Here is a 24063-nt window from a genome sequence, read left to right on the forward strand (position 1 = left end):
AATCCTTTACGCTTCTCAAATGTAATTTATTTGCAAACCACTCTCATGCCAAGTTATTTTAACCCGATAGCGTTAAAGGCCGCGCTCTCCAGAAAATCCGCGGAGTCGGCGTTGTGGGCGAAGGGTCACAAGCATGGCTCTGGCAAATGTTCCCCGGAGAGCCACCTATAGGAGGAAGGTGGTCCATCTAGGCCACGTGACCTTGCGGCGTCATCACAACCTGCCCACCGTATAATGAGCAAACTGGGCACCGTGGCAGGTGGCCTGTGTAATCAACTGCATATTTCTGGGTCATATTACAACGAATTGTAAAGAACATTAGGATCACAACCGGACAGTAGAAAACGAATTTCATCTGAAGACAGAAATTCGCGGCCTAATCCGTGCTATGCTTGGATAATCGAACTGCAAGAAAGCATGCTTTGATCTCATCCACGCGCAAGTAGAGAAACCTTTAAGCCCTCTTTGTGTTACCTCACATGAAAGCACCCACATGGCAGCTGTGATGACGTAGTTTTTACGACATACCTGCTTAGAATCGTCATAGGCGGCGGATTGAATCCTGCTCGGGGCTCATGGTTTTTCCTGCCGATGACAGTTCCAGCGGAAAATTTCGGAAACTTCCGGATAAGTTGGACTTTATATTCTGCTTCGAGTCACCGCACATTCCGGACGATGTGCTCCTCAATTTGCAGAGAATTGGAGCTGAAAGCATTTGAGGTTTAAAACAGCCGTTGGCACCGCAGCGGTGGCTTAGTGGTTGAGCATCCGCCTCCCATGCGGGAGGTGCGGGGTTCGATCCCCAGTGCCACCGGGCACCTAAGGATGATACAATGGGTACAACTTTCTCCTGCCTGGTGCTCGGCTTCTTTAGGGGGAATACTTGGGAAATGGGTATTTGACCCCGCCTTGTGAAATGAAAACTACCTTGTCCCATGGCGCTGTTTGGCCAAAAGCTGCTCTTGAACCATGAAAGTTCACCATCATCAAAACAGCCATTGTTATTGTCGGAGTGACATTATCGATCCCAGTGTCTTCCGTAGTAAGGTGACGTGGCTAAATGAAGCCGTGGAGCTACGTATCCCGGAATTAATCCGGATGAATGTTCAGCACCAGCATGCGCTTTTTGAACCGAAAAGCTTCACTTCGCTAAGTAAAGAATGACCTTCAACGACATTCAGCCCAACCAAGTATAGCCGTGTATGACCATATGTGATGCAGTTATGGTGTCGAATTCCTGACCCCTGACCTTGACCCACGATTTTCAGTTGACCTTTGACCTTGGATGACCTTTGGTTTGACCTTACGGACATCCGGTGGGGTGATGTGAAGCCACATGATGACATCCGTAGGGGGTGGCGTAACACCATGTGATACCACGTCATAGTCACGTGGTCGTGTGGGTATATATAGAACGGCTGTGGCGAGCATGCAGGGGAACTGCCATGGACGAGCCTCAGACGCTTAGCAAGCGTGCTTGCTTTTCGCTGAATTCCAGGGTTAGCCAAGTTAAGCCACTGCCAGTTTTTTCCCGATCGGAGCAGCTCAAGTGCCCTAGCACGTTTGGCATGCTTGGTATACAGCTAATTGTCTTGTGATATTGGTTTACAAGTGTTTTTATTTTTATTAATATTATCACGTCTTTATTAACGTTTTTCGCCGGGCGTTGTCAGTAAAAATCAATATTGTGGATGCTCATTTCTTCAAACTTGGAGCGAAGTCTCTATTCGTCGTTAGCTGCTTCCTATCAGCGGAAGTGCTTGATGTCCATTGTTGAGTTGAAAATAATGATAGGAGGAGTAGTAATTCTTGTGCACAACGTATTCCTGGCTCAGTACCGAGATATCCGGGCATCCTGCGCAGACAGGAAGAACCATTTGTCAGTTTGTAAGAATAAAATATTGGCTTTCATCACGCAAAAATCAGCAAGAAACTCATTATCTCCATCTTTAATGATGTAATACAGATCGCGGGGAGTACCTCACACATAATGTTCTACTGACACGACAAGAGAAGCCCCAATGTGAACTATGCGAAGATGAGCTAACAATAAACCATATTTATTTTCATGCATAAAACTCGAAACACTGAGGAAAAAACATTTTGCAGTTTTTTACAACGAACACGTACCATTCCACCCAACATTTCTCTTAGATGAAGTGGCGCTTGTTCACATTTCACAGGTTTTTTAGGTTTTTAAAGAGAGCGGGTGCCTTAAACAAATTGTAGGTCTGATAATGTATAGTAATTTTATAACAATAGGCATCTTTAGCCGCACCTCAGCCAATTTCTCATTCCTGAGAAGAAGGCTGGGGTCTTTATTCCATTGGTTTGGAGCCTCGCCATCCTTGCGCAGGCAAGGATGATTGCAGAGGTTACCCGACTTTTTTTAAAATTTTTACTAATGTTCATTTTTAAAATGTCTTTTTTTTTCGGCATCACTAGGCAGTAAAATTCACATTTTAGCCCGTCTACTCCACCGATCACTTTTTAGTTTTTTTTATATAAAATTGTGCAGATGACTTTTATATATCTCATGCTTGGCACATGGTGGCCTTAGCTGCCTATGTGCCATTAAACCCAACATAAACAGATCGTGAGGAGCACCTTCCAATGTGTTTGGTAGCGTATTGTCCATGCAAGTCGTATGCTCCGAAAGCTATTTGTCCGGTGCTGCTCAGTGAACTTTCATTTACCATTAAACACCCCTGAAGGTTAGGCAGTGTTTAAACACTACATCTCTGCAATTACTCAAAAAGATGTAGCACGCCATCGGTCATAGTCTGCAGAGTTTCATTTACTTCGACACACCTTTCTACAGCCCTGGAGCGGGGCACCAAAGATTACACATCTGTTATTTAAAACTTGCCTGAGATTGTAAGCCTCACGTGACCTTGCGCGAATATTCCCATGTATTGTGCTAACATCCTAATGTATGTAAAAGCGATGTAGCGCAAGCAGCGAGGATTGTCAAAAATGCACAACAGAGCGAACCTCTCGAGCGCGCTAGTTAAGTCTTCGGACTACTGTACGCACTTTCTGCCGAAACCAAAAATCACCCGCGTCCCAAAAATGGGCTTCAAAAAAGATGTGACGATGAAATAAAATATGGATGACGCAAGAGATGGACACTTAGGCAGAATATTTAAAGCAGCAAAAACAAGAAGTGCAGTCGTATACAAAAGTTTCCGGGATGCTGATTGGCGGGAAATAATGATTTCGGACCATGAAATCAATACCCACCGCGGTGGCTCAGTGGTTAGGGCGCTCGACTACTGATCCGGAATTCCCGGGTTCGAACCCGACCGCGGAGGCTGCGTTTTTATGGAGGAAAAACGCTAAGGCGCCCGTGTGCTGTGCGATGTCAGTGCACGTTAAAGATCCCCAGGTGGTCGAAATTATTCCGGAGCCCTCCACTACGGCACCTCGTTCTTCCCTTCTTCTTTCACTCCCTCTCTTGTCCCTTCCCTTACGGCGCGGTTCAGGTGTCCAACGATATACGAGACAGATACTGCGCCATTTCCTTTCCCCCAAAACCAATTATCATGAAATCAATGCAAGTGAAAAAAAAGCTATGTAAACATGCCGGTAAATGCCTGCTCGAGCTCCTTAGACGAATTTCAGCTGACCTTATGTCGAGGAAATTCAGAAATATTATTTTTCCCCCGAATCTGCATCCCGCAAACTTTTCATATGACTGTGCGGATAGGCGGGACACAGCACAAAAACCTGGAAGAGGACGAATTTCCTTTGTGCTGCCTGCTTGAAACAGCAGGCTGTTAAGAACAGGTCGGAATTTCTTGCCAGGAAGGCACTTACCCAGGAGCTTTAGGGTCCTCTCCAGTTCAGTCCTGAATATGTCAAGCACAGTGCAGACGCCTGCCCTGCCCTATAAGCGGAAGACAAGCGGTGCATGCATTTGGAGCAGGTCACTTGACTTTGCACGCTTCTGGTGCCTTTGCCGAATTTTATTTTAATGGAAGGAATGCTGATCGCCTATATGCAAATGATTCTTGAGTTCATTCGCGCAGAATACGCTGTTAGTCGGCCGGCAGAGGCTTTCCTGAAGCGGAATGTGCTTCTGCCACTTTTACATCGTCCAAGACACTAATTTACTTTACAGTGCGACTGTATGATTATTAACATTTCCTGCGAAGTATAGCGTTATGATTCGCTGATAATAAAAACGCATAAGTCCTGTCAAGACAAAAATTTAACATATAACATATTTACAACGCATTAAACCTATACATATTGTCGTGCACACACAACAACGTAAAAAATTCCTTGCCTGGTCTTGTTGACGCAAGCCACTAAATTCACGTATATAAATACATGCAAACACCAATTATTTAGGATAGGAATAGGTCAATAACCTGTTCTTTTTTATAATGTTGGTGGGGCAAATATTCGACGTGAAGGCGAGTTCTCTGATAACGATTTGAACAATTCAATTTCAGTTACTAGTGCCGTCGAAACGAAACGACATTTCCGCTTAATTTCCTAGATGTACAGAATAAACCGTACGTCTAAATGACACATGCATTTTTCATTATCCTTTTGTCACAGGCGTTACGAGAGCCCGCAACAGATGCCGTTGCCATTGCAGTCAGCTCAACTCGACTCTACAACTGCTCCACTTCATTTGCTGGATTTCGAGAGTGCTGTGCGATGTCAGCGCACGTTAAAGATCCCCAGGTGGTCGAAATTATTCCGGAGCTCTCCATTACGGCATTAATTTCTTCCTTTCTTTTTCACTCCCTCCCTTATCCCTTCCCTTACGGCGCGGTTCAGGTGTCCAACGATATGAGACAGATACTGCGCCATTTCCTTTCCCCAAAAAAACAATTATTATTATTATGCTCCTCTGTAACTCGCGCACATGGTCCATTTTAGTCGCTCCCCCTTTCGCGAGAGCACGCCGCCACGGTGGCTGAGTGGTTAGCGCGTTCGGCTGCTGACCAGAAAGACGCTGGTTCGATCCTGGCCGCGGTGGTCGAATTTTGATGGAGGCAAAATTCTAGAGGCCCGTGTACTGTGCGATGTCAGTGCACGTTAAAGAACCCCAGGGGGTCTCGAAATTTCCGGAGCCCTTCACTACGGAGTCCCTTATAGTCTGAGTCGCTTTGGGACGTTAGACCCCCATAAACCATAAGCCTTTCGCGACAGGGAGTATATGGGAGGCTTCAGTTTTTACATACCACAACACCGACGACAAACCCCATCCACAAAGCTCCTGGTAAGACTATCGGATTAAAATTCTGCAATCATAAGATCACAGGAGGAAAATAACTAGAATTAGAATGGCGCGTCGAACACATATGGCAGGTTCTCTCAGATCATCAATGGCTGTTTACCAGTTTCCCTCAAGAGGGAAGTGTACAACAGCTGTATCCTACCGGTACTTACCTACGGGGCCGAAACATGGAGGCCTACGTAAAGGGTTCAGTTTAAGTTAAGGACAACGCAACGAGCCATGTAAAGAAAAATGATAGGTGTAACGTTAAGAGACCGGAAGCGGGCAGAGTGGGTGAGGGAACTAACACGGGTTAATGACATCCTAGTCGAAATCAAGAGAAAGAAATGGGCTTGGGCAGGGCATGTAATGCGAAGGCAAGATAACCGCTGGTCCTTAAGGGTAACGGAGTGGATTCCAAGAGAAAGTAAGCGGAGCAGGGGGCGGCAGAAGGTTAGGTGGGCGGATGAGATTAAGAAGTTTGCAGGCAAAGGGTGGATGCAGCTGGCAAAGGATAGGGTTAATTGGAGAGACATGGGAGAGGCCTTTGCCCTGCAGTAGGTGTAGTAAGGCTGATGATGATGATGATGATGATGAAGGAGGTAAAACTGCTCGCTCACGTTGTATGCCAGACCCCAGAGCACGGGCCTTCCGACGAAAACCGCCCGGGCTCCCAAGGCTAACGCCTTGGCGACGTCGGCTCCCGTGCGGACGCCGCTGTCCAGATAAACCTCCAGGCGCTTGCCGACCGCGGCCGCAATGGCAGGCAGGGCGTCGATCTGCGATGCACGGTTATTAGATATAATGGAAGGGACGGAGCCTTAGTTGTCGTACTTTTCGGTGGACAGCTTAACCACGTCGTCATGGGAAGAAGAGAGTGAAATTCCGTGCTGGAGGGCTCCGGGATAATTTCCATTACACGGACATCTTGTGCTAACACAGCAGCACAGATACAAGCAATTAGCAGTAGAGTGAGTTGGGCGAATTGATAACGATCCATTAGCGCGCTTGTCTGGTACGGAGCAGGGATGCTACACCCTGGAACGAGCAAGAATCACCCCCGTCAACCTGGCACTGGTTTGCCAAAAACTCATGCTACCAGGAAAAAATTGCGTTTCTAACTATACCAAAAAACATGATGCCATACCTCCATGACGGTCAGCGTCAAGCCCAAGCAAACCATCACCGCAGAGACAGGACATGTATAACGAAATACACGGGCGCCACACGCTCTGATATAGGGTCATGCTCGTATGCAATATATGCACCCGAGCGGACAGAACGAATCACCCACACAGTTGAGCTATTTTCCAACCGTCCCAACCACTCTAGAAATTCACGCGATATTATGTATACGATTTACTAAACACTAAACTACAAACATCGACATCTATACCAACTACAGCAAAACCATTCCCAATATATAACGCCTACTACTTGGAACCCATCTGCATGACGTTCGAATAGATTTCTATAACAGAATCCGAACATTAAAGTCAGCTTGCGTTGGATACCTGGTGATGCTCGGATAGAGGGAAATCAGTTCATAAACAGTGGTTATGGCGCTCGGCTGCTGGCCCGAAAGACGCGGGTTCGATCCCGGTGGCGGCGGTCGAATTTTTGATAGAGGCGAAATTCTAGAGACCCGTGTACTGTGCGACGTCAGGGCACGTTAAAGAACCCCACGGGGTCGAAATTTCCGGAGCCCTCCACTACGGTGTCTCTCATAGCCCGAGTCGCTTTGGGACGTTAAACCCCCATAAACAAACAAGCTAATTACGAGACTGGACGTACCGATGCCGGCGTCCCGTCCAGCTGGCGTCCTCCGTGGTTGGACACGATGATAGCCGCCGCTCCGCTCCTGAGGGCGTTCACAGCGGCTTCCGCTGGAGCGTGACGGCGCATCACAATTAGGTCGCAGAAAGAGGTGACCACTAGTTGTTTGTACACCGCGCATTTAGTTGTCTATAAAGTGTGTGGAAATTATGCATTTAGTTTCTGTTGTGATATCCACCACAAAAGCCCCTCAACTCACAACAGGCTTTACTTTGAACTTGAATTAAAAAAAAAACTCACAGGACAGTTACAACTGTGTAACGCGATGTTCAGTGATAGCTGTCTAGGCGTTTTGTTTTGGTGATATATTCCTGGCGCACTGCTGTAGTGGCCAAGTGATTCACCCCAGCACTTGTTGGTTGCTGTTGCAAACAGAGCCGCCCGTAGGCCTATGCGACCCACGTTGACCGTGACATAAGGTCACGTTAATGAATGTCACGTGACCATGACATTAACGCACACACGTTACGCCGACGGTGGCGAGAAAGCCAGCGACGGGCGCGTAACAGCTGTCGCTGTAAAAGTATGTTTCAGAGGAAAGGAAAGGCACACCAACTGTGTCACTACTCCCTGGACACGTAAACCGCGCCGTTAAGGAGTGCATGAAGGAGGGGTGAAGAGGGAGGGAGCCTCACAGAACGCTTGCGCTTAGCTTACGTAAGCGTGCATACAGTATTCTAAAACTGCCTATTGTTGGCCTCCTGTACAGTAATTAGTGCCGCGACCAAATGCCGTCTACCTCACCTGCTATCCGATCAAGTTGCTAAAAAAACCAGCACAAAATCAACAGAAAACGTAGAATCCTAGTTTATATAAAAAGCATATCGCCCTTGACAACTGGGATCTCCGCCTATGACTGCCAGACATTATGCATCGCTTTTACATAATGTTAACAGCGATAACACAGGAATCGACAAAAGCACACCTTTACAACAACCTCATTATCAGGCCAAGAGACGAGACAGTAACAAAAGATCAGCTCATATCAAAGTCGCATAAATGTGTTGAAGTTTTCATTCTTTCCACGAACAATGGAATAATGGACTTCGCTCCCGGATACTACAGTGCCGGCACCCCATTTTTCATCTGTCATAGAGAGCATCACATCAGTCTGGCTTATTTCATACTGTTCTGCTTTTCCAATTCTGTAACAGCTTTTGTGATTGCATACCATGCTTCTTGTTCAATGTGTCGTCTTCCATTTTTAGTTAATAGCTGTTTGTATTTTCGTTTCATAACTGATTCGTTGCTTTTGTTCGTGCTTGTATTTTTAGCCTTGTGATTGCAAGCAACCCCACTACATAATGCCCAACGGGCGCTGTAGGTATTTGTAATAAGTAAACAAAAAATGGAGCCACTTATATATCTTTTAACTGCGGGAAGGCGAAAGCCAGTGGGCAGTTTGCTCACAGTGCAGTTGGCAGGTTGTCATCACGTGACAAGATCACGTGACCTAAGTGGCAATGTAACGGACGGACGGTCACCGCGAGTATGAGCCATTAAAACCTTATGAAAATGGTCTATAGACTGTACATACACTTTTTATAGATTCTATAGTCGTCCTTTGGACTTTGCTTTTTGTCCATAGCCATTCTATAGAAATCTGTAGACTAAAGTCTATAACCGCCTTAATCTTAATAGATGGTGTATGGACTATCTATAGATGGTCTATGGACTATCTATAGACTGAAGTCTATAACCGCGTTAATTTCCTTGTCTGTAGATAGTCCATAGATAATCTATAGATTAATGGCCATAAATTTACAGATTGTCTATAGAATGGTCTATAGGATTTGTCTATAAAAGCTCTATAGACTTCATAGACTAAAGTCCCTAGACAGTCTATGGACTGTCTAAAGATATTCTCGTACGGGAAGGCCTTCGCCGTAATAAAGAAATAAGTAAATGAACAAATAAATTTAAATCTCAGAGCATTTATGGCATGCACAAGTTGTTCCTGAGTCTCAAATTATTTCCCTGACAGGTCCTTATTGATCAACGAAACTGACGAATGAGTGAAAAAATTAATATTTAGGTTGATGGCTTAGGAGGCCATCATTAAAGTGGCACCCCGGTGCGCAGACTTGTAAAACGCTCGTGCACTCACGCGTCAGCACTCCCTTCACGACGACCGGCACACCGGAGACCCTCCGCAGCCAGGATATGTCGGACCAGACCACGCTCGGCGAGATCAGGTCGTCCATGAACGAGTCGAAGGCCGTGCGCGCCGCGGCGTTCGCCTCGGCCATCGAGCGCGCTAGGTTGTCCAGCCTGCGCGGCGATGTGAGAAACGGCGCGCTTTCCATCATTTCCCTGTGACAGCTGGTACGTTCACTCACTGAAAAGCCTTAACGACGCGCCTAACTGCGTTGATTATATGTCAGAGCGAGTACTTCGATGAGTAATTGACTAACGAAACGCATGCAGGCTAATGTCCAACATTCTTGAACAAAAATTTTTAATATTGAAATATTGTAAGGTATTGTTGTGGAAATATTGAAGACAATGTTCCGTTCTTCCGCTGTGCTGTAAATTTTTTTTCTGTTAGAGTACCCATCGCTCGCACCGAGCAGTGAAGAATGCCGCAGAAAACCAATGGGGAACGCGCTTGACGACAGCAAAAACATTACTAGCAAAAATATTCAAGCCTGCCGACGAGAGAATTGCGTATATATGGGTTGTTATAGTGAAACGTTACAATAAATGAAAAAAAAATAGCGTTCATAAACTGGTTGCTGTTCAAAAATGCTTTTGTCCAGAATTGTTGGGTATGATACAGCTAGATTAGTTCCCTCAATCTAGTCGTGAAATCCTATCCGAAGTTCTTGGCTTTCATCTCTTAGTTGCGATCATGTAAGAGGTGGCGAGAAGGAAGAGAAAGTTTGTTCGGTGCTGCTACGTTGGCTTGGGAGAGAGATAGGAAGGGTGACATCCGTCAAGTGGTGTTGAGAACGTGCGTGCTTGCTTTAGAACTAGACTAGTCCGACCGTAAAAGCTCAGAACAGGTTTGTAATTGGTGCTTTCGAAATATAACATAAATAACACATTAAAGCAGCTGTCAGAAGAGCCAAACACTTGCACTGGCAGATATATCACTGAAGATTTTGCGCTCCAAGGCTGTGTGCCCTAACTACACAAGAATCTGTTTCTGGTCTAACTGATGCCTAGCAGATATAGAGTGACAGCCAACAAGGAAATACCATAAAAGGCTAACTGCTGGTGTTTATTTGAAGAAAAAATGTAAAAGATGGACTGCGAATTAATTTAGACATCTAGGGCTTTTAAACCAACGCTGACATCGCACAGTACACGGGAGTCTTTTGGGTTTCGTTTACATTGCACAGCAGCGGCTGCAACCGGGTTTGAACACAGGTCATTTGTTTCTAAAATAATTTCTAAAAAAACCCACTGACCAAGGTCTCTCCTGTAGATGTTTTTTTTGTATGTGAAAACAAAGCATCAATAAAAGCACATTCTCATAATTCTAAAGCTAGATTTTCTGAAGTAAAAGTTGAAGCGTACACGAGCTATTCAATGTCGACACGTGTATGTGAAAACAAAGCATCAATAAAAGCACATTCTCATAATTCTAAAGCTAGATTTTCTGAAGTAAAAGTTGAAGCGTACACGAGCTATTCAATGACGACACGAACTGTCAGCAGGCAGCTGTGCAACAGAGACAGATACACACACTTAGTAACACGTGCAAAAGGCAACGCACTCTGCGATTTACGAAATGAGGATTAAAAAATCATTAGCACCGTCAATAAAATTTCAGCTTTTAACAGTGACGGCCCTGAAGCGTTCAAATGACTGTTCTCACGTTCATCGCATCACATTCCTGAGAAGTTTCTAAGGTACGTGTTGTAACTCTGAACTCATAATTGTAAGATTTAGACATGCGGCGCTGAATGAAGCTGCGCGTTTGCGGGACGCCCAGGTAGACAGAATGAGCACGGTAACGCTCAAGCTTATAACTTTTTTTTTCTCACTAGGGGCTTTCTTTTCGGTGAAAAAACTTTTTCTTAGTAGATCTTGGTGTTGTATATGATCTTATAAAACCATATTGTCTAATTGCTAGGAGATTTGGAGATCTTGAAATACCCTGCTAGAAGCACCGTTGTGCCCATTAGCAAACCCTGACACCCAAGCTTTTGAAAAGATCATTACATGCCCATGCCATCACTAAATGAGCAAGGAGTGAGCGGTGGGCCTTTGTACACTGGCCAATGTTTCGAAAGAAGGACTTTGTCGATACGTCACTTTCGTCGAAACGATTGCTAATCATCTGATGCCCGTGTCACATGCATGCGGTTTTCGCGTGGGACGCTGCGAATTCTGTCTGTCTGCGACTGGGGAGGGTCGTCGGTCTAGCCGCAGACGGCTTGCGATCGAGTTCCGCCCGGTTGGCATTCAATCGCAGCGTCGATGTGTACGTTCTACGACTGACCAATGGGGAGCGCCGAGACTGCGTGCGACGTGCGGTCACGTGGGAGCTGTTACCGCGGCGAAAGCATAAATGTTTATTCTAATCAAAACATAAGAAATATTGCCTTCCACCTAAACGCATACACCTCTTTCACTTCATTTCTCCATTCTGCCAGCTATCCTTTAATTCCGCCGCCCCAGCTCAGGTGCTTCAGTATCGATGGCAGATGCCGGGGCTAGTAATAATAATTGGTTTTTGGCTAAAGGAAATGGCGCAGTATCTGTCTCATATATCGTTGGACACCTGAACCGCGCCGTAAGGGAAGGGATAAAGGAGGGAGTGAAAGAAGAAAGGAAGAAGAGGTGCCGTAGTGGAGGGCTCCGGAATAATTTCGACCACCTGGGGATCTTTAACGTGCACTGACATCGCACAGCACACGGGCGCCTTAGCGTTTTTCCTCCATAAAAAACGCAGCCGCCGCGGTCGGGTTCGAACCCGGGAACTCCGGATCAGTAGTCGAGCCGGAGTTCCCGGGTTCGAACCCGACCGCGGCGGCTGCGTTTTTTATGGAGGAAAGCAAAAATCTTTTCCTTCCTTCTTGCTATCATTTTAATAAAAAAAAACCACTACCACCACCACCACCATCTAAACGTGTACGCTGGTCATAACATCATCAATACATTCCGTGTAGCGCTTCTGTCGCGTTCAATCATGGGCGTCCTATGCGAACATCAAGCAACCTTGCGTGTCCACACGACTGAATTTGTTGGGTATGCGTTGCATGTGAAAGCACTGACCGAAAATCGCACTGCGGCATCACCGACTAGGCTGACTGTTATCGTTCTAGTCTCAGCATGTGAAATGGGCCTGAGGGTTTCCTGTCTCCCCTTATTATTTTTGTGCCCTCAACAATCCCAGCTTCCCTCTGTCTTTACAGCCGTAGATGTCCATGCCATGTAATGATGCGTGCAAGGGTGGCTCGCGGTCAGGCGTGGCTCGTACCTCAAGTGCCTAGGCAGGGAGAAGCGGTACTTTGCGGGTTTCATCTTGTGCCCGAACACGGGCGAGTCGGAGGTGAGCACGATGGCCGAGAAGCCGGCGTTCACGGCCCGCTTCACCAGTGCCTCGGTGAGCGCCCGATTCTTGTAGAGGTACGTCTGCAGCCACAGGGTGCAGTTGGGTGCGCTGCGGCGTATGTCCTCCAGCGCCACGGTGCTCAGCGTGCTCAGGATCATCACTGTCCCCGCTGCCTCGGCAGCTGAAATGGGAGGCGGATGCTACCCCTTACAAAAATTTCTTTAGACAGTCTATAGACTGCCCATAGACTTCTGTCTATTAAGTCTATAGACAAATCCTAGACAACAGTCTACAGGCAATACAAACCCTGTAGACAGTCTATAGACAATCTATAGATTTATGGCCATACACTTTTCCTAGACTTTTGTCTATTGACAGTCTATAGACTATGAGTAGACAAAAAGAAATATCTATGGGAAGACAATAGCGTCTATAAGAAGTCTATAGACTCTCTATACACCATTTTTATAAGGTCGATTTCCGGCAATCTGTGGATCAAAGCACTCTTGTAATCTTAAATTGCAAACGGTGCTGCGATGGTGTGGAATTGCACTGTCGAAGTGTGTATGATGTCCGGTCGTTACGTTACGAGGGCGAGGTTTTTGTTGTTGCTAGCTTTTGTAGGCACTGTCTGTTTTCTACTGCCGCCACCTTCTCCATCGTAGCATCGCTTAAGATATAGGCCTACTCTAAAATGAACTGAGGCCAACCATTCATGGCCTAGTTCTGGGTATTAACATAATGCACTCACGACTCGTATAGGCACCCGAAACCCTATGTGGCTACCATCCGTGACCCCTTTTTATGAAATATTGACGTGGCAGCTTTAAAGCCCCCGTGTAGCAAAAAAGCCAGCGTCGTCGCCGTAAGTGTCGTTGTCAGCATCCTTGGCAGTTATCGAAAGATCCCTGTGGAAACTAAGAATTAATAAAATTATAGAACAGCTCCAAGAATGTTCGAATTGACGCCAGATTTCTCAGGGCGGTTCCTGTAGTGAAAGGGAATTGAGCTGTAAAGAGATTTTGGTTCATTTGGGTTTGGGTGGGAATGGTACCCAGGACCTCCGGATCGCGAGGCATGCACGCTATACCCATGGCCACGAAGGCTCATTGGCTCAATCTGAACAAGGGTGTACCTATATAGTGAATGCGTCGTGGTCTTTGACTCAGTGCAATGTCTTAGATGCGTCCACTGATGCGTGTCTGGCTGATTATGAGTATGCTAATTAGGAATTAGGTCCATGTGTGAGCAGTGAGTAGGCGAAGCTAACAGGACCCGGTAGTGCTATCGCATTCTATTCTCAAAAACAATGCTTTCAAAGCTTTTTTTTGTAACAGCTACATCCTCGTGGTACATGAAAGAAACAGAAGTTCAAATTGAACTTAATATATCTGCGACACCGGCACTTTCAAACCTCGTTCATGAAAATGGCAGTTCGCGTTTTCAGCTGCCTTCGAATACAATGGCCGCGCACTGTATTCACATAGCTCTTTCCCTTAAACCTTTAAACAATACTGTTACTCAACAATATACAACACTGCGAAAACAAATCCGAACTATTGTACCTTGCGCAGTTCCTATTTCACCGTCGGGGTGCGCCAGCTGGTGCATTGCTGAAGGCGAGAAACCCACCGGCATCGACACCGGCCTTCCCAGCAGGGTCGTCGCCGTGTTGATGTGCGACACGTCCACCAGCAACTTCGGCCGGAAGCGAAGCCTGCACGTGGCCAGTTTATTCGGGTGGCGTATTTTTCAGTGTTCCATTTATTTGGTAGTGACGTCAGCCGTGATGCAAGCAACAGGAGGAGGGTAGAAACGACAAATCCTAGCTGCGGTTGGTTTGGTCACAGCAGCTGCTTCAGCCTCCCCGCTGCCACAGCATCCATTCCGCCCTAGTCACGCAGACCATGATCGACTAGTTCGTCGCACAATCAGCGCGCAGTTTTTCTTGGCTTGACGTGTGCAGCTCTGATAAAGCTGGTCTGAAGCAAACATGTGGTCGTGTTCCGTCATTCCGCGGCGTCGGCACCGGTAGGTAACTGGATTATCGGCTGCATTCCTGACACGACCATCGTGACGTCATCCCGAACAGTATCTGTCATCAAAATGCAGCGACCAATAGGAGAGGCACGAATTAAGCGAAAACAAACCGAATCGTTCAAAAAAACCAATCGTGACGCTTCAGCGCGTGAAGCAGCGAATTAGTTTCCTTTTAAAGTCGCAGTTGTCTCAGGGTGTCTCTTTATAGTCGGCCGGGTTTTTAGACACAGTATAGAGGTCCCAAGCTTGAGTTTTCCTCCGCGACGCTATCGCCGGTTTCCTCCTCTAGCGGAAAGACGCGGCACTAGGCGAACGTAATGGCTGACGGCAGAGTCGGAGCAGCGCGCGCTCGCGGCTAAGGAAACAGACGCCCAATAGCGGCGTGTTTCGCCAAAGAAGTTTATGATATTTGGTTTTTCTTAATCCTGGGCTTACAATGAATCCGTTACAAAGAATCTAGGACGCCGGGAGAAAGAGAGACGAATACGCAACGCGCACATAAAACAAAAAACGGAACGAAACGACGACCCCGCTGCGATCTGCTCAGCAGCTGCGCTGCAATTCAGTCATGTCCACAGAGGGCACTAGTGCACGTGTAGTTACTGTACAGGCTGCCTGCGGGGGCCAGAGTTACGCGTACGTCCGCCGAGGTACCAGCGAGAACATCCAAGTTATGAGGGAAAGGCGCAACTGTAGCATCAATGAGGCACTTTCGGCGGTATTTCGATCATGCCACTCATCTTTTGTCCCACCGCGGTGGCTCAGTGGTTAAGGCGTTCGGCTACGGATCCGTGGTTCCCGGGTTCGAACCCGACCGCGGCGGCCGCGTTTCGATGGAGGCGAAAAGCTAAGGCGCCCGTGTGCTGTGCGATGTCAGTGCACGTTAAAGATCTCCAGAGGATCGAAATTATATTCCGGAGACCTTCACTATGACACCTCTTTCTTCATTTCTTCTCTCAATCCCTCCTTTATCCCTTCCCTTACGGCGTGGTTGTGGTGTCCATCGAGATATCCGAGACAGTTACTGCGTCATTTCCTTCCTCAAAAACCAATTTTCTTTTTTTTTCATCGTTTGCCTCTCCTATACGCTTTATTTTGAAAAGAATTGTGTTCTAGTGTGATGAGGCAACTTCCTAGTCGTAAGCGGGATGCACAAAGACTTATCTCAAAAAATAACCGAAACAGCTGGCGCGTAGAAGGGTGGCGCCATCTGCTGTAAACGGCAGGAGCCACAAACGCTGTTCAGTATAGGATACGAGGTTTAGTAAGCTGGACTCCGTAACGAAGTCCAGCAGAGCGCTTCCACTTGCCCTATCTCGGCCTCAGCCCATCCTTCTCAATAAAGATATATGAATGAATTAACATAAGGTGAGACTGCTGGTAAAATTGCGCGTTCTAGATACGAAAGAATCTTCGTAAGCAAAAGGAATACGTGCATGCGGAAAACCAAAAAGTTCACAAAGCGTGACCATGGTGTGCAAACCAATGAGTTTACGGCAGCCGTCTAACGACAAATGTTGCAGGAATGTTAGCTTCTCTGCATTGCAGGAATGATTTGGAGTCACGTGGTAGCGGGGAGCACAGGGAAAGCAAACTCGAAACTAAGATCCCCAGGAGGTCGAAATAATTCCGGACCTTCCACTACGGCACCTCTTTCTTCCTTTCTTCTTTCACCCCCTCCTTTATCCCATCCTTTACGGCGCGGTTCAGGTGTCCAACGATATATGAGACAGATACTGCGTCATTTCCTTTCCCCCAAAACCAATTATAATTATTATTATTATTATTATTATTATTATTATATTATTATTATTATTATTATTATTATTATTAATATATTATTATTATTATTATTATTATTATTATTATTATTATTATTATTATTATTATTATTATTCCCATCGGGAGCCTATAGAGTAAATCTAGGTGCACGTAGGGTGCTCCAGTACAGCTTCCTCTTGTAGGTGCAAGGGTGGCACAGCGCCCCCTGGCCAAGGTTGCCTTCGTAATTGAGGAGGAATTAGCCAGGCAGTCATCGGCTTCCAGCAGGTTGACGGGAACACCCACCTGTTGAAGGCCTCCCTGTTCTCCTTGAGCGTCTGTTCCTGGTCAGCACCACTCTCGTAATACTGCCTGACCGCTGGTTCTAGCTTGTCTTTGGCGATTCGATGGATGTCCGATATGCTCATCGCGGCCAGGTCTCTGCGCAGTGTTGTCACTCAATTAACAATGTAATGCGCATGGCTCGTCAACCTTCGCCACCGACCTACAAAATGCCTCCTAGCCACACCGTGAAAAAAAATACTTCGATGACAGACAGAAGGATGAAATGCAAGCACTCAATTTCATCGAATATTATATAAAGACAAAGAGCTTTTTGTGTGTGCCGTATATATTTAGGAATGAGATGTATGGGCAACAAACGTGATTTTAGCCGCTGTTTAGCAACATGCTTTTGCATATTGGCGTCGAATACGGAATCAAGAATCGTTTCCCAGTTATCAGCTGCAGCCGCCGCGGTGGCTGAGTGGTTATGGCACTCGGCTGCTGGCCCGAAAGACGCTGGTTCGATCCCGGCCGTGGTGGCCGAATTTCGATGGAGGTGAAATTCTAGAGGCCCGTGTAGTGTGCGATGTCAGTGCACGTTAAAGAACCCCAGGTGGTCGAAATTTCCGGAGCCCTTCACTACGGCGTCCCTCATAGCCTGAGTTGCTTTGGGACGTTAAACACCCATAAACCAGTTATTAGCTGCTCTTCAGCTTTCATGAACGCCATTCCACCACACAAAGACACTGTTTACACCTAAAAGAGAGCGTAACTGAGTCGGAGTACCCGAGCTCGAACCCGGCCGCGGCGGCCGTGTTTCCATGTAGGAGAAACGCAACAGGCGCCCGTGTGCTGTGCGATGTCAGTGCACGTTAAAGGTCACCAGACGGTCAACAGAGTTCTCGGGCCGTGTTCTGAAACCATTCATTTCCAATCCATTACATTTTGTCATCTTCCATTGGGTGCTGCTCCCAGTGACGTAATGTCTCAGAAAAGACGTGATTCTGGCCATACGGAACCAATTTCATGACGCCATTACCTACATAGGTCGATTTCAGGGACCAGCGAAGCAATAAATAGCCTCTTTCGGAGACTTCTAACGGTACAGAGATCCCGGGCGGCAAGGCGTTGGCTTCGCCACTCGTTTGCGTAATATAATTAAATGAATAAAATTCTTTTCAGGTGCAACGTGTGCTCAGCTGGGAGACGATAGAATAAAGCAGCTAACTCGTCCTTCCTGCACAGTAGGCACTAACACTAGCCATCACTGAGCCCGCAAAACTTTACGACAATGCTCTGGTAGGCTTTTGCCAGATATTAAAATCACGGAATTCGCTGCAGATGGCAACACTTCAATTGACATAATTGCTCATGCTTACTCTCTTGGGGACCTGTTGACCACAGGGCTGCTTGGAACAGTGTTTTTGAGTAGACCTGCGCATGGAGAACGAACGTGCGGGGTTTACATTGGCCGCTTCTTGATTTACAATTGTTACTATTATTTACAATGACACATTATTCTGTCCATTATGAATTCTGCTTTACAAAGCCCTTGTGAAAGAGGGATGTCGAGTCGATGGCAAAAGCGGGTTGAACATTCTGAATAACTACACTACCGAGTAACATAAAAAAGTCCATCTTTGCACTAGGAAGTTGACAACAGCGGTATCACCAAACCTGCGAATACAAACCTTCTCGTGCGGTTCTCAAGCGCATAGTCAGTGTAGTCAACGCCGCATGGGTCCCACAAATAATTTTGCAGTGATCGACATATCAGATTACGTTTGCGGCGTTTACAGCGTCGTTATTGTCGTGGTGGGGATTCATCTGTTTTTCTGCGATCCCGCAACCAGCATGTGACCAATTAAATTACAATATTAGCGTGTTGAAACGCTAAAGAATGAGGCTTGTCAGGAATATGGCCCTTGCAGCGACTGGAGTAACAGACCTTGCAGCATAGATGTTTGAATATGAGAAAGTACAGAAAGGGCTGCGTTGTCGCTTCCCCATTTGTCCTGTTTGTTCGCTCTATTTCCCGCCTTTTACGCTAGAGGTGATAAAGTTACCCTAATGTGCTTGGTTGATGGGATTAAGAAGTTTGCGGGCATAGGGTGGGCGCAGCTGGCAAAGGACAGGGTTAATTGGAGATTCATGGGAGAGGACTTTGCCTTGCGGTGGGTGTAGTCAGGCCGATGATGGTGGTGGTGAATGCCTAGAAGCGTGATTCTTTGCGTTTAGTGCTATTCAAGAAATTGCCCTCCTGCAAACGCAGCGCACTTGCTAAGCGAGCTGCCGTGGGGACATATGTCCTTTATCTTTAGTTTCCTGCTTTTGTGAGGCATGCTTTCTTTGTACGCGCACTATTTCTCATTAAGAAGTTAGAAATTCTTCAATACAGACTAAGTGCAATTCGCTCCCAGTCCTTTTAATACGTTTCTAGACTTACGTTGCCGTCGTCTTCCGTTCGTGGCCCACAGAGGGCGCACCCTGCGCACCTGCGAGGGTATCTTGTACGTAAGCTCCGCCTCGTCCGGTTTGTACACGACAACATGGCCCTTGTTGAAGCCTCCTTGTGCGTAATCGCTGTCGCCTATGGCCGAATCTGAAACACGGGCGTGCATAATAATTTCAGCGCGTGCGTTTTCACGGCCGGGCATACTCAAAGCGTAAATACCGATTCAATTTCTCTCTTTTTTTTAATTTCGTGCATTCACTGCTCCGGCTTTAGCATTTCACCCACTTAAAGGACTACAGACACCTTATCTAACTGCACGTTTTCTTCGTTAAAATGACGCGTTAACATTGTAATGTTACATGGAACACCGCGTGGTATTCGCCTGCAACCGCTAAACAATTTGTAATTGAATTTCTTCTCTCATGCTGCTTCAGTTTCATTAATCGAACGATGGCTGCGACTTAGGTCACGTGAGGCGCGGAAAAATTGCAATATGAACGCTGATATGCAGCTATAACTCACTACAGCACGTAAACCAGCCTGCTTCGAGAGCTAGAACTGCAACAAATGACGAATCAGCAGTTACGTTCCCGTTTTCTTGTGTCTCACGTGACCTAAAGTTCAATTACACGTCATTCTTCGTCTTCCATTGCTCTCACTTCGTCGAAAAGTGTCTCGAATCGCCTTGTTTCACAATTTTCACCATCACCCCATACTGCGAGGTCGCCTTATCCAATAGCCATTTAATGTATCCCATCGTACTTATGATTCTCATAAAGTAGATTTTGATTCTTGTAATACCAAATATTTTTCTGATTCGTTCCTTATCCCACAGCCATTTTATGTATCCCATCGTACTTGTGATCCTCATAAAGACGGTTTTGATTCTTGTAATACCAAAGATTTTTCTGATTCGTTCCTTATCCCATAGCCATTTAATGTATCCCATCGTACTTATTATCCTCATAAAGTAGATTTTGATTCTTGTAATACCAAATATTTTTCTGATTCGTTCCTTATCCCACAGCCATTTAATGTACCCCATCGTACTTATTATCCTCATAAAGTAGATTTTGATTCTTGTAATACCAAATATTTTTCTGATTCGTCCCTTATCCCACAGCCATTTAATGTACCCCATCGTACTTATTATCCTCATAAAGTAGATTTTGATTCTTGTAATACCAAATATTTTTCTGATTCGTCCCTTATCCCACAGCCATTTAATGTACCCCATCGTACTTATTATCCTCATAAAGTAGATTTTGATTCTTGTAATACCAAATATTTTTCTGATTCGTTCCTTATCCCACAGCCATTTAATGTACCCCATCGTACTGTTCATTCTCATAAAGACTGTTTTGATTCTTGTAATACAAAATATTTTTCTCATTCATTCCTGCCGCGTACCTCACGCGACTGGAATCACCTTCCCGCAGATATTGCCGCCCTTAATAGTTACGAGATGTTCCGAAAAGCCATAGAGAGCATTGTACACTCAAGTGATATTTAAATTTGTCCCTCTGGTGTATTTTTGAAATGTTATTCTTGTTTTTTTCTACTACCCCTCTGCAGTGCCTCTGGCCCTGAGGGGTACGATAAATAAACAAATAAATAAACAGAGATCGCTCGGTTGATGAAACCAAAACCGAACTTTTTCTCGGTGTGCCCATGCATCTGTCCGTCCACACAGGCGCATCTATGCAAAGCTCAATATGCCTCTCTCCGCACCCGTTTTCATTCTGTACAACCTTGCAGACGTCGGACATCATGAAACGGGTCAACTTCTCTAATACCAGGTATTTCATCTAATGTGTTCTGAAATTTAAAAAAAATACTTTTTTTGGTTAGAGGAGGCCACATTGATAACACAGGAGTACTCCTGTATTTACAAGCGTATGTGATAGCCCCGAGGAATACACGGGTCTCTACGGGAACTTCGTTGGGGCAAGAGCAGTGAAAAGGCGAATACTGCCAGGAAAAATACCCTTTTTTCGTTTCAAACAGCAGGATAATCGAGGCGTGACGAAGAAGCCTGCCAGCTGTTAGAGCACAGCTCATAATCGCCCTTTCATGGGTCGAGCATCGTCTCCTCTGTCCGTGTAACCGAGCCAAACCATGAATAAACAAAAACAAACGTTGGCGCGGCTGGGATTCGAACCCGCGGCGGCGCGAAGAGATCACCTTCGCTGGACACCGCACGAGGGCACTCCTGTATGCTGTCGCCGCAGCCAATCACGCCTCGTGTTGAACTGCAATACACTGTCACGGTGTGCATTGCAAAGCGTCCTTTTCTTCAGCTAATACTGCTTTCGGACTAATATACACATTTCTGTGCGCAGTGCACTGCACATCGTGGGCGTCTTCAAATAAAACTACTATCTAACTAATATCGTCGCCAGACGAGCCGACGACCCAGCAAGGCAAAACAATTAGCATACAGAGCTTGAGACACCAACGGAGCTGCGCTCAAATTTCGCATTACATGGTATTGTGATCATCCTTAGAATTTTTTTTTCTCTTTGGGATGTACAGCTTAAGCATAAGTGCGTGGAGGATGTACTTACGTAGTAATGTAGCGGCAGACATGAAGAAAGCAGCGAATGTTTTCATGTCGCCGTTGCGCTGATATCAGGACAAAGAAAAAAGAACAGCATTCTGTGATGTTCTCAACGAGTAGTGTCAAAACATTTAAACTCGCTATGCGCTACGTAGTGGAAAAACAGGTTAACTAGGCCACTGTCACAAATTTCCGCTTCCGCTAAAATAAAAGCAGAAAAGTACGGTGAAATTTTTTAATGGGTTCGACAACCTTGTTTGCAACACTGTTCAGTAAGAAAACACTGATCATTAGCAATATCGAGTACTGCAGAGGTTGTCATGCCGATGAGAAGTTCATTAATAAGGCAAAAAATCTGGAGGATGCTTAAGCTTCGCCTTTAAGAATGGAACGCGACAGCGTGTTGTAGCGCTGCCAGGGAGTCCACGGAACGCTATCGGCAGTTCGGCGCGACGCCTTGCCCGTTGGAACCTGCTTTGAGAATATTTTTCATTTTTTTCAATCGTTACGATTAATTGATCAATTACGCACTCTGAATTTTCTTAATTACCATCATCAAGCATTCGATTTTTCATTCTGAGCATTTTGGCACCTTTCAAACCTCTTTTTCCAATCTTTTTATTTCTTTAAATAATGAATTAATTAAAAAGATTTCATTTACTCCTCATCGCCTATCACACATCAATAAATCATCAATCACTAGCGTCACAAATTACCACGACACGATTTTTTTTCACGCAGCCCCCGATTACTTCGGACACGCGATGCCGAATAGTACTACGCCGACGGCTTTTCGACCAAACGAGCTGTATACGCTGTCGCGTAATAACCCACCTGATTGCTGCCTGGCCTTATCTCACTGCAGAATCACGCTGTAACTAATTAAACTAATTTACCTATCTGTATTCGCGAATTCTTATTTCCATGTAAGATAGGTGCCTTACCCGAATAGAGTGCTGCTGCCTGCAACCTTTGGGGCCGGTCGCGGGGATGTTTTTTCGCGCTCACGAATATATCCTGCCCATCCCGACGCCAAGCTGCCGTTTAGTCGTGACGATACAATTTCTCCTCTGCGGGGAGCGGCCCCCATCGCAGGCATTGCATCTGCCTGGGAGCGCGAAGCAACAACAGAATGACCTGCCCGGAGACCCGTTTCGCTGTGAACTAAATCACCCGTGATTCATGCTTCCCGTTACCACATTTCCACAGCGGAGTAGAAAGTGCGTGCGCCATTGCAAACAGCTTCCACGAGTGTTCAGTTCGTTGCTTAGTGCCTGGTTTCCCTAGGGCTCTCAAGATGAACACAGGGCCTTAGCGGAAAAAGCGCTCTTTTTCACTGGGCCTTGGTGCATGCTTTAAATAACGATTGTCCACATCCTCCTTAAGTGGGCTTTCCTACGTATTCACCAGCTGTTCCCGCTCGTATACTAGAATGCAACTAAAAAAATAATGTCGGAAGATTTGGGCAATTAGGCCAAATGCGGATATGTGCACTAGCATGATGTCTTTCGGTGCAGCACTGCTCTGCTAGGTTAAGGTGGTCGTTGCTAAGTACGTCCTTTCATGCAAAATGGAAAGCGGACATGGCAGCACCTGCCATAGCACCTGCCTAGTGCCCCTGCGCCACTGTTCACCTGCCCACCGGCAACACCGTGACAAGTAAGCCACCCGGTGGGCAGGTGAGCAAAAGCGCATTGGCACAAGGTAGGTTCGATGGCAGGTGTTGCTATCGGTGGCACTTTGGTTGCTTGTGTTATGCTATGTGGACGCCGTAGCGGAGTGCTTTGGATTAATTTAGACCACCTGTGGTTCTTTATCATGAGGTGACATCACACAGCACGCGGGTGTTATTGTAGTTGCGAGAAGCGCTGTGTCCCCTCTGTGTCGTCGTTTGATAGCGCCAGTTTTTTTCATAATGAACGTGTACCAACTAGCTCAACTTTCTGCCCTGTTGCAAGTTATTGTATTTCGCATCCATAAATATAAAGCTGCCACGGCCGGGGTCGAACCCACGACCTTGTGATCAGCAGATGAACGCCAAAGCTAGTCAGCCACTTCAGCTGGTATGCACATGTGTGTACGCAACTTGTTTTGTGTCGCCTTCTGTTACTGCAGGGCTGGAATGTAACGCGAGTGGCTGGAGCTCAGTTTTTTTAACCCTTTTAGACAAACCACGTAGGCCCATTTCAAGCGAATACAATTCCAAACTAACGCAGAAAACTGCTTTTAGAACGTGACATCACGTCGCGCTTCACCTAAGAGCTGTTGCGGCTCTGTAAAGTATGTGAATTTGTTCGCTTGTTTTACGCAGACCATAGTTTTGAAAACTCCTACGAAAACGTCAGTCTTTTGCAGAATTACTTTTTAATACAGAACTGAGTTAA

The 24063-nt window shown here is 46.1% G+C and overlaps 1 protein-coding gene across 1 annotated transcript; it reads right to left on the bottom strand.

Annotated features, from left to right (window-relative positions):
* Positions 1–1733: 1733 nt before the first annotated feature.
* Positions 1734–22672, bottom strand: LOC144102183 (uncharacterized). Its single transcript, XM_077635496.1, has 12 exons — positions 22624–22672; positions 21687–21744; positions 19111–19266; positions 18044–18098; positions 16686–16820; positions 14144–14295; positions 12504–12759; positions 9180–9343; positions 7031–7122; positions 5857–6015; positions 3820–3889; positions 1734–1855 (listed from the first exon to the last, which is right to left on the bottom strand). Exons 2-12 carry the CDS (start codon positions 21730–21732, stop codon positions 1734–1736), a joined length of 1407 nt encoding a protein of 468 aa, XP_077491622.1. The 5' UTR covers positions 21733–21744; positions 22624–22672.
* Positions 22673–24063: the final 1391 nt, after the last annotated feature.

Source organism: Amblyomma americanum, chromosome 8 (genome assembly GCF_052857255.1).
Source record: "Amblyomma americanum isolate KBUSLIRL-KWMA chromosome 8, ASM5285725v1, whole genome shotgun sequence".
NCBI lineage: Eukaryota > Metazoa > Arthropoda > Arachnida > Ixodida > Ixodidae > Amblyomma > Amblyomma americanum.